Source organism: Sinocyclocheilus anshuiensis, unplaced genomic scaffold (genome assembly GCF_001515605.1).
Source record: "Sinocyclocheilus anshuiensis isolate Anshui unplaced genomic scaffold, SAMN03320099.WGS_v1.1 scaffold1133, whole genome shotgun sequence".
NCBI lineage: Eukaryota > Metazoa > Chordata > Actinopteri > Cypriniformes > Cyprinidae > Sinocyclocheilus > Sinocyclocheilus anshuiensis.
The window spans coordinates 455,212-466,821 of record NW_015555792.1 but is presented as its reverse complement, the minus strand read 5'-3'; the positions used below and the strand labels follow the sequence as shown (position 1 = coordinate 466,821).

General features: G+C 39.4%; 1 protein-coding gene across 1 annotated transcript in view; it reads right to left on the bottom strand.

The window, feature by feature from the left end:
* The window catches only part of LOC107674862 (BTB/POZ domain-containing protein KCTD12-like), a 21,325-nt gene extending 9,715 nt beyond the window's left edge, over nt 1–11,610 (bottom strand). Inside the window, exons 1-2 of the mRNA XM_016468989.1 lie at nt 11,366–11,610; nt 10,302–11,123 (exon numbers count right to left, since the gene is read on the bottom strand). Of these exons, the coding sequence (XP_016324475.1) occupies nt 10,302–11,118 (817 nt within the window). The 5' untranslated portion in view covers nt 11,119–11,123; nt 11,366–11,610. The remainder of the gene's footprint in view (nt 1–10,301; nt 11,124–11,365) is intronic.

Sequence of the window (11,610 nt, the reverse complement as noted above, 5' to 3'; positions counted from 1 at the left end):
TGAGACTGTGTGTGTGAGAATGTGTGTGTGTGTGTGTGTGTGTGTAAAAATGAGTGTCCATATAACGTGGGATGGTGTGTTTTGTGAGATTTCGAAGTGTGGGAGAGAAAATCTGCAAGCAGCTCTCATGAGTTTCTCTGAATCCTCTTAATGGATGAATAAATATAGAGCCACTGCCATCATTCAAGATTTAGACATGTTCTTTCACTTTACAGAGTCACATAATGGGCACATGAGTGTTTTTTATTTTAATTTATTATTTTATTTTATTTCATATTTTTGTGGGTGTACTTGAATGACAGTGACATCATTTCCTGAAAGGGGAAACTGCAGACAATGACCAGTTTATGCATATAAAGGATTTTTTTTATACATTTTTTTTTACATGCCCAGGTCATATTTTAGCCCAAAACCAAAAGATAAAATGTTATTTTGTTAATGTACTGTGAAAAAATAATAATAAATTATTTCATTTGTAAAATATTTATATATCATAGTATTGTTTGTTGTATTACTGGTATTTTGAGTGAGTGAGTGAGTGAGTGAGTGAGTGAGTGAGTGTGTGTGAGTGAGTTAGTGTGTGTGTGTGTGTGTGTGCAGCCATGAATGTGAAAAATCATCAACACAGTCATACTCATGAAACAACAACTCAGTTCAAGATGTTATTTAACATTCTAAGTAAGGTTGATTTCTAGAAAGAGCAGCTGGACATGCTGTCAGTTAACACAGAAAATCATTTGTCCTTCTGTTGTGAGGCGTCAACTGTCACAAAATGCACAAAGACACTGGAAAGGAACCATTTACAGAAATACGTTTCTATACACACAATTTTTACAAACTAAGGCATGAGTGGAATTATTTTCTCATAAAAAAAAATTATGAGGAATATTACTTTAAAGAGGAAGACAGCATGTTATTTTGGTAATATGGTAGCTTGAAATGATTCCCCTGGAAAATTATTGTTGAAAATCATCAGTCGTCTCAACTTTTATACGTAAAAGATTGTGCATCGTAGTTCTACATACTTTAATATAAATAATCACTCTTACCCTTTCTTTTTTATACATACAAAATCAATATCACCACTATTTCTACAATACAGATCAATGAATGCAGTGAATCAACTTTTAGGAAAATGTTAAAACATTTAAACATTTTTATCATAGAGGCTAGTAACCATTTTATAAAAGCAATAAGGATGTCAAGCCTGTGCCTTATGGTGAATATAGTCACGCTGAAGGGTTCTGTTGCATAATGTGCCTAAAAATGCCTTATATTTTGACAATATAGCAGCGCAGTGTATATAGCCTTGCATTATAGGCTTAACTGCATTACTGTAAACATATAAAAAAAGTTTTTTAATTAAAACGTGTTTTTTTTTTAACAATTTGAGGAATGAGTCAAATTTATTTTCTGTATTAATTATTAGAGTCAGTAGACATTTTTCAACTGGCGTGAAAACGCCTTTTTTTCTAATGAATTGTACACATGATTACAGATACCTTTTTCAAGTTGGTTTATTGCTAGCAATTTCATATATCACACAAGGGCAAATCACCTACCAACACGCAAACAGTAAACGTTGCTGACTGACAAGAAAACAGTCGTGTTCACCCAGTGCTGGTTCAGAGCCTGTGATCTGGCCTTGAGTGGGCTGTGAGATGCTTTTCAACCAGACAAATGCATACTGTCTCTATGGTTACGGCTCATAATGGCTTTATGATGTCATCACATCTCCTCCAGAGGGCACTTTAATGGCCTTGGATGTAAAACCGACTAATCTCAATATTTGTTCAATATACAATAATACAGCTGATCTTCTATCCTAAATGCACATTTACTAACCCTTAGATATTCATGGTGTGATTTTGTTGTATTTTTGTCCCAATGAAAAGTGAAAGAAAGCCTAAAAACTGGAACCCAGAGCTTTCAAAGTTGCTAAAATTCACTGCTTTTAAAACTAGATAGAATTTTAAATAGATTTTTTTTTAGATAAATATACCTCTTTTTTAATCTACATGGAGTAGGTCGCCTCATCATGGTTATCTTCATGTTGCCATATCATGACTATGTCAACTACAAAGCAGCATTAAAGTATATCTAAGCAACCCAAGCAAACCAAACAATATAACAAACTACATATCTCTTCTATAGACGCAACCAAGCCATGCATCTGCAATCTGCTGAACCAAACAGAAAAGCTATCAGTGGAACGAAGTCTAGACACGCTGTTCCTAGATAAAAGAAACTGCAATGCTTCCAAACACAGACTGAGGATAAATGCTGTGGCATAAAGTGCTGAGCGTAAACACACACCAGTCACAGTCACCACTGTAAAACAGCCAGCCTTGAGGCAACACACACCACTAGCAACACATTATAGAGTGCAGTGTGAGACAAAAACAAACACAACATGAACAGCTTTGGTCAAAGCCAATAGCCTCTTGGGCAGTGCTTCAGCACAGCAGGCATGCTTGCATTTTGGGTGACCTGAGTTTGAGGCTTGTGGTTAGGGTTGCAAAGGGGAAATTTCCGGAAAGTTTCCAAAAATCCCTGGAGGATTCCAAAAAATCCTGAAAAGTGTCCAAAATTTCTGGAATGTTTCCAAAATTTACTGGAAATGTTCCACCTTTTTGCAACCCTTTCCAATCCCATCCCTCCCCTCTCTCTCTCTCTCTCTTTCACACACACACCGCTTTATGTCCACTGTATATTGTACTATGTGAATAAAGGTGAAAAATGCCCCCATAAAAAGAAGTTTAGCTGTGAAGCGTTTGTGTCTACCCAATAAATCCCAATAAATTCCAGGCTAACTTTATCGTTTGTGTGGCTGCCAAGGAGCAGTTATAGGTTTTTGCTAGAATAAATAGTGTTGTTGTATAAAAATTTGAACTAGTCAGCCAGCATTTATCATGGACAGTTCTAAGAGAAAGCCTGTGCCAAGACAAAATCCAAACCACAGTGATAGATATGATATTTACTTATTCATATTACCTTTTTTCCAACTGATGATGATCCCCAGTAACCATGAAGACTCCTCAAACCAACAGATTCACCTGCGCAGAAGAGCAGTGCTAAAGAACTATATAGAGTTAAACAGTTGAGTTTTACCGTTTTCAAATCCATTCAGCCGATCTCCGGGTCTGGCGGTAGCACTTTTAGCTGTAGCTTAGCATAGATCATTGAATCTGATTAGACCGTTAGCATCTCGCTCAAAAATGACCAAAGAGTTTCTATGTTTTTCCTATTTAAAACTGGACTCTTCCGTAGTTACATCGTGTACTAAGACAGACGGAGTATAGTTCCCAGCCATATCGGCCTAGAAAATCGCAACTTTTCATTTTCCGTCGGTGGATTAGAAAACGGATTAGAAAATGGATTAGAAAAAAGATGGATTAGAAAACCGTAAAACTCAACTGTTTAACTCTAGGGGAGTTGGAAAATGAGCCTATTTTCTAAAATAGTGGAGTGTTCCTTTAACTACAGGTGGCGATATAGAAGCCAAGGGATATTCTTGGAATATCCTGGAATATTCTTTTACCTCACTGAACCCTAAAATGCATAGAGGCCTACAGCTCAATTGTTATGATCAATAAAAATCATTTATAAATTTCATTGATTGTATTGATTCAGCAAGTTCTGCAGTAGAGATAATATTAAACATTGTAGCTCACAAAGACCCATATTTAGTCAAATTTACACAAGTGTATAATACAATGAATGTTGACATTTTTCAATCAAAAAAGGTTAAATAATGTATTTACATAAAAGACTTATGTAATTAAATTGGTCAGCACTGGTGTCAGAAGCCAGTTACCATGTTGTGTGGATTTGGCATACTGGAAGATTCATTCAGATATTCTAATGTAGATATTTTCCTTATAAACTTGCTGGATTAATCCATATTTGAGTGTAAAATGTATGTTTTATTGCTTTGAACAAGTCTTGCAATGTCGCTGCAGAGGGTTTGTGAAGTCTATTCGGGGTTGAATGACAGTGCAGAGAGATCAAACTAGAAACAGAAAACTAACCGCCACGGGTGAAGTAGCATCGTATTGCTGTACATGTTCCTCCATCTGTGAAATTCTCATCTCCATTCCCTCAAGTGTTTCTGAACAATGCAGACGTGGGCTGTAATTAATCCCACTGTGTCAATATTTGTCTTTAGATTCTCTTTGAACTTTCTCCCAGAGTCTCTTGTTTATCTGCAGTGACAGCTGCCTGTACCATGACGGATTCTTAACGCATCACGCACATGCCAGCCTCAATCTGACTCGCACTGTGTGTGTGTGAATGTAAGCAACAGTTACGGACTGATTGAAAATAAACAGTAGCCTAGCTAAAATCCAAATTTCGAATGTTAGCAAGTAACACTGCAGTGCAGGACCGCCCAGTATAAAGCTGTGAAGTTGCACAAGTCGCACAGCATGTCAGTCAGAGGTAAGTGCCCCTCCTTGTAAATCTCTTTGGGTCGGGCTACGGAGGATAGAGATTTCTGGAGATTATTGACTATTAGAGGGCCGATTAAAGACTCAAGGCTCCAGATGGTTGAGGTGATTCCCAGCACGCTTGCTTCTAGTTCAGCAATAGAAACAATTTCAAGCGTGACACTGTCTTCACTTCAGCTCCTTTAATAGGTTCACTCAGCTATGGGCAAAACCCCCAAAAGCCTGTGTAGAATTACAGCAATTCACTGGCCGATGCCGCAAGCACCACCCACCAAGGTATGCAAAAGCACCCCTAGTGAAAGTGCTTCGCTCTCTGGCTTACGAAGAGCTTTTTGGACTGGCAGGAGCCAGCCCAGCTAGAAGCACAGTTGACTAATGCTTCTTGGCTAGTTGTAGTGCTCATTTGCCTCACCATTTTTTAAGGATCTCCTGATAGACCTTTTGTAGATTGGTGGAGCAGAGATATGCTAGAATAGGGGTGCCCAATCCTGTTCCTAAACTAAAGACTGAGGCTAGATGCTGCGGTCCCTATCGTCATTGTTAGCGATCGCCTCCCATGCCAGGAACACCGGTTCGAATCAGAGCGAGCGTGGTGAGTAGAACTAGAGGGGTTACACAAAGTTCAGCTGCAAGCCTGATCACCCTGTTGAAAAAAACAGCATATGCTGGTTAGGTATGTTTTAAAGCATGGCTGCTGGTTTGAGCTGGTTTAAGCTGGTCCTTAGCTTAGGGCTGGGCGATTTTTCCGATTTTATCGATTAATTCGAATTTAATGTTTTGCCACGATTTTATTTTTTTTATAAATCGAGGAATCACGATTTTGAATACAAATATCACCAAATGTTAGAATTAGACACTTTGACAATAATAGTAAAGAGAAAGAAACGATCCAACCGCATGTCGGCGCACATGTAACGCGCTCTTTGAAGGACCATTAGGCACCATTCACACAGAATGCGCTTTTGTGTTGACAGAGATGCGACGCGGGCAGTGGAATAGGAAAAAATGCAAGAAGATGGGAGTTGAACATTTTTTAATAACTACAGCGGCGCGTTTTTAGAATGCCGTTTCATGCATGAGACGCGTCTATGCTTACATAGAAAAAACCCTGGAAAAGCTGCGCAATCAAATAAAAAACCTGTAAAGAACTACTACTGTATGTCTGATGTTTCATGTTTGCATCATGCTGACTGGCTGAAAACTGCTATAATTCTGATTTATAAGATGGTCTTGTTGTTGGCCTTGACGTTGACATTGTTGTTGGGTTGACGATTTACAGGCCTGATTGGTTAGCCCATCCTATATGGATTTTGCTCCTGGTCTGGTGAAGGTTTTGTTGCAACCAACCTATGTTACTTACCTAAGGTCGCTTTCACTTTATTTGACTCTCAGGATGTAGTGTTTCTCCTTTGCCCTTTGAGTCGCAGAAGACTGAAAGACTGCATTGGCTTTTTCCTGTGAAGGCATTATGAATTTTGATTGAATGCACAAACCAGTGGCATAAATATGATCAGCTGTTTGCTTGCTTTGATGGCCGCCACAGGGGTGTTGCTGCTAGGAAACAAAAGATGTTGCATTTGGTGAAGGATGTGATTTCTCTTGTTTATGAGGCATGTATTTGTTAATTCAGGGTCACACTTCTACAAGCATTATCTAAGGGTTCATCTTTGGAGGAGATTTGTTTGGAGAGGAAATCTGTATGATTTAATAATCTGGGCATGGACTTGACTACTGGTTCCCAAGGTTCATCTCTCTGAACACGTGTCAGTTCATTTTCCTTTTTTCTAAGCCTGTATGTGTTCACAGGCAGATAAACTGGCAATCTCTTTGTAGTATGGCACTGTGGTATAGTGTTGCCATAGCATCAGCTACTGATGTACTGAGTGAACCTATGAAAGGGAACAGTTATGTATGTAACCCTGGTTCCCATAGGATGGACAGAGACACTTTATAGCTCTGCCATACTACCATATGTCTCATTCTCTACTTGTTTAAAATGCTATTTTCTGTAGCTTTTTTTAATGGTTCAGTTGCTCAATCTGAACCGGAGTTCAAATCCACCTACATCCTTCTGTCCCCACAGGTCTTCTTTCATTGTATGTTATTTGGTTGTTAACTGTGGCAAAGACACCAAGTTCACTGTATTATTGAAGTATTTGTGAATTTTTTGCACAGATCAATGGATGCAAGAGATCCAAAGAATGTGAGGTACTCTGAAAGCAATTTATTTATAGACAAGCAACAGGAGGAATGCATCATACTATGATTATATTATACAGTTTTATATAATGTAACTGGGAACATGCAAAGATTGCAAATTGCAAAGTATACATCATCAAAATTAGGATCGGTTTCAACTCTGAACCATACCACCTGAACTGTACCCCAAAATGTCCTCATTCCTAGTGGACAAACTCTTTCACACCAACCCTACTAACTGAACTCTGCTCAAAAGAGCCTGATTCTGCACCGAAATCTCCAGTGTGACATTGCCACGAAAACAAGAGACAATTTTGACATGCAGCAACAGCGAAAGGGAATGTACAGGAATGTTAATGCAATTTCTATCATAACATGGAGCCAAAGGTTTGTAATAGCAACACATAAGAATCCTCCAATCATCAGCTACAAATAGATAAAGATTCTGTTGCACTAAACAATAAGCATTTCAGTTTGAGTGATATTATTGGATTCTTATTTGACACCATTAGGGTCCCTGTGGATTGCCGTTTCCAATTTATGACAGATATTGTAATAGCAATCTTTACATTCCTTGAGGATTATTGGACTAGTAGCTCAGATCATGAGTGTCCATAATGAATTATTACAAAATGAACTCGGTTTGAGACATAGTCTCTTCTGGAGTGTTCAGATCTGTTACTCTGGAGCAAACCCAGAAAAGCAGGAAATTGTCACATTTTAAAACAGAAATGATACAACGACCGAACAGCACGAGTTATCAGTTCAGGGGATAAAGAGGTTCTGCCTCTCTTTCGCAACGTCAGCAGATAAGTTTCAAGTCCCTCTCCCTCACTGCCTCTTTTAATTAGTAAAGCTGATCGATCGAGGCATCATCACCCCCTCCACACATCAAGAGCTGTGTGCCTTCGACCGAAGACATTAATGATTCCAGTAAATCAAATGGAAAAATCATATTACGATTGGGGGGATATATCCCCCTTAGTGCCTATTATGATTATGCCTTTGGAGTTATAGGGAGGCAGAACGGCTGCTTAATAGCTGTGCCTGGACCCTATAAATAACACCAGCACACAATGCAACAATTACACCACTGGCAGACTGAAGGATCGGCTGTTTACTGTCACAAATCACTACACCATTTAGCTATTGCACAGAGCTTAGATGTGATATGTATCTACAAACACTCAAATAAGTTGGCATTCCTAACCCATTTGACTTCTGTGGTGTAACATATTTACAAGTAAAACAGGAAATTGATATAATTGTGAAAAGTTGGTGCTCCAAATGAGAGACAACACATTGTCTGTGATGTTACTTGGGCTTATTGTTTTTAAATGAATTACATTTAATACCAGGATCTATAAATCCATGCAGCAGTGTTTTAGATGGTTGACTATGTTTAGGTGATGTTGATGTTGGTTACCTGTACATCTACATCTATCTCTCATCGTATAACAAGGCATGTTAATGTGTCAGACATCTGGATCATTTCAGCTCTTGTATCAGCGATCTCAGTTTGTCTGTTTGAATCATCTCTATATTTGCTGAGCTGAAAAGATATTTAAATATGTTTTTCCCTAGTTCCTCACTGGAGTACAATGCGAGCTGCTCAGTGTGCCAGCGCAAACTTAATTAGATGGATTAGACACAGCAACACAAAGGCTGGTTGGGTAATCTGCTTTGACTGAGCTGGTTATAGGTTTGTCCTGCATGGTTTTCATTCTGGCCTCGCCTATGTTCACGCTTTGAAGTCTCCGCGGAGGGAACAAGAGAGCAAAATGAAAGAGAGAAATTGGGAAGCAGCGTGATAACAGAGGACTCAGTGGAGAAGAGACTTTGGGGGAGAAAGATTTAATAATCTGATGTAATGCTTCCATTTTCTCTTTAACTTTCACTGAGCATCTACGCAGTATCAATATTCACCCTGCAAAAAATGCTATCAGAATGCATATGACAATAAACATTTAAATATATATATATTTTAGTGAATCTCATACTGATTCTGACTTTTATTACTACACACTAAAAAAAAATCTGTAAAAATAGGGCACAATACTGTATAATTTGAAGGATTATTTTCCGTATTTATTTTTTACAGGTGTTTTACCAGTATTTTGAATTTTACACTTCATTGCATTGTGTTTTAGGGTTAACAGAAATGTCTGTAAAATGAATGGACAATGTCGCATGTAATGAGCTGCCAGTACTTTTTCTGTTATTTTACGGATTTATTTTTTACAGTGTAGTCTTAATCTTTTATGCTTGCAAAAATGGTCTTCAATGTAGACATTTCTCTGGTGAATGAGGCACTGAAACTGAGACATGAAAGACTAGCTTGTCTAAATAGAGCATTAACTGTTGCTTTAATTTAAGTTTGATTTCATTTCATTGATATATCAGGAAATGTGTTTGTATATCATGTTGGCCTGTTTTCATAATGTGCCAATACATTGAATACATACACTGGTTTTATGTTTAGGACAATATACTCTATGAATAATTCATGCTTTCATAAAGACACTTTGAGGCTAGCACTTTAAACAATGCCTGGACATAACCTTTAAAACACATCAGGAAAGTAAGATTACGGGATTAAGTGCATTTCTGATTGACATAAAATAAATTACTGGCTGATATGTATTATCTCAAATGACATCTCATAACTGTGAGATTTTGTGCCTGTGTTTGAGTTAATGGCAATTCTGGCCTGAGGTTACAATGGAAATACCTGAAATTTAAAGCTCTAAAAGTCACTGTCTAACTCGGTATCAAACAACGGCACTGCGTTTAATGAAGAAGAAAATATCTGCTTAACTAATATAATTTGCGTGATTAAAAAATATACGGTGTTTCATAACAGGCTATGGCTTAAGATATGCAAAATCAATTACTAAATGCACTTGAATAATTAATTTAAATATATGCATCTTTAAATTTGAATAAGATAAATTTAAATGTGAAGCAACAACAAGATGCAGTATAGCTAACTGGAAACTAAAACTTGAGTGTTCTGAGCACAATGTTTGGACTCGTATCCTCTAGCCTTACACAAGAAAAACACAGAAAGCTTAATAACACAGCCAATACAGCACTTTCAGGTGCTTTTTTTATTAATGCTTACTAAATCCAAACCTGCTTTGACACTATTCATTAATGCTAGTTAAAAATAGTTTGACAGTTGAAATAGTCTGCATTGTTTCATCTTTTGGTCTGCATCTATCCATAAAGATGGTTTTATAACCTAGTGGATTCTCTCTCCTTTGGCCCCTTTTAAAGGGTTAAATACAATAATAATGACCCAAATTACATAATCTATCACATCTCGATTTCGCATCACGAACAACTCAGAAGCTTTATAATTTGAGTGACACAAGAGAAGCCCTTTCGAATGGCTCAAGCCTAGTTTAGCAGTTCATCCCCAGCTTTTAGCTCGACTAAACACATCAACAACAGCATCAAAAGCTGAGCAAGGGGAAGGCAGTCTCTCGGTGAGGGGGAGATCAACAGGGCTCGTTTGGAGGGAAGAAAGGTTACTCGAGCGCCGCGGGGAAGAGGCATTAGGGGCTCTGGTGTGGGAAAGTCTGATGGACAAGCTTCTACATCTATTGCAGATGACCTCTGGCTTGGGAGGCAGGGTTTAAGATCACTCACGGTAGAATACGTATTCGGTGTAGCTGGCCCAGATTTTGTCGTCGGTCTGCTCGTGAGCGAAGGCGCACGTCCCCGTGGAGTTGCAGGCCGCCATGTGGAAGCCGGCATCGGCTAACCGGTCGAAAGCCTGCTCCAAGAAAGTAAACTTTAGGTAATAGCGCGCCGTGTAGCGCTCAGGCGGGCGATCGGGGTCGCGGCTCTCGTTCAACGTTTCCCCGAAAACCTCCTTAGCGAGAGACGTCTTCCCACACACCATAATCCGAGCCACTCGCCGGAACTTGGCGTCTGTTTGGCTATCACGGCCCAGAGTGTAGGAGCCCCGGTAGCCGATGGTGATGAACCCGGAGCACTTTCCGTCGCTGGAGCAAGCAACGGCCCCGACGCTCCGGGCGAAGTCGGCCCCTGGCGAGGGCTCCTCTGGGTCGCTCTGGCAGCCCTCGTCGCCTAGAGAGTTCTGCTTACTGAGCTTTGGTGCCAACAGCTTAACAAGCTCAGGCAGGTTGAAGAACTCAGCCTCTCGCTGCAGCCGTCCTCGCTCCGGGAAATGGTCCGGAAGGACGAGCTGCTGGTCTCGCATGTAATCCAGAATATAACGGAACAGGAATCCGTCTCTGTCGACGAAATAACGACCCTTGGTGTCGCGCGCCAAGCTCTCGGTGCTCTTCTGGCTGAACATCTCCCACAGAAGGGAGTCCGGCACACTTGTTAAAGTCGAGTAGCGGGTGATATACACCTGACCCCCGACGTTCAGCTCAATAATTTCCGGAAAGGCCAGTTCCTTGACAGGAAGGCTAATAGCATTGTCAGGTAAAGCCATGTTTACTAAAGATAAGATAATACTTGGTTAAAGTTTTACAAAAAGTCAACTTAGGAACAGAAATGTACACTAAATGTGAGTGGAGTTTAAAATATCAATACTGTAGTGTCAGATATATCCCAGTGAACTGACTATACGCCTCCAGTTCACCATCACAGCCGCAAAACACAATTTACGCATTATAATAATCCTTCAGTAATGAGTTTTAAAAATGTAAATTAAGCACACGTGGCTCTGAAAAGCTCACCGATGTCAAACGCTGCCAAGCAAAAACTGACTTTTCAGATGATGTCCCTTTCATTTGTCTATAATCGAAGGTCCCAGACATATAGACAACGTCCAGTTCACACGAACCTACCGTAAGTCTCACGGAACAATGCCGTCTAAAGAGCCATCTGTGAGTACATGTCAGGTGTTGTCACGGAAATGTCCATTGCAGAAATAGACGTGAATGATAAAGAGTCATGATGGCTTTGCTCTCGCTTCTCTCTG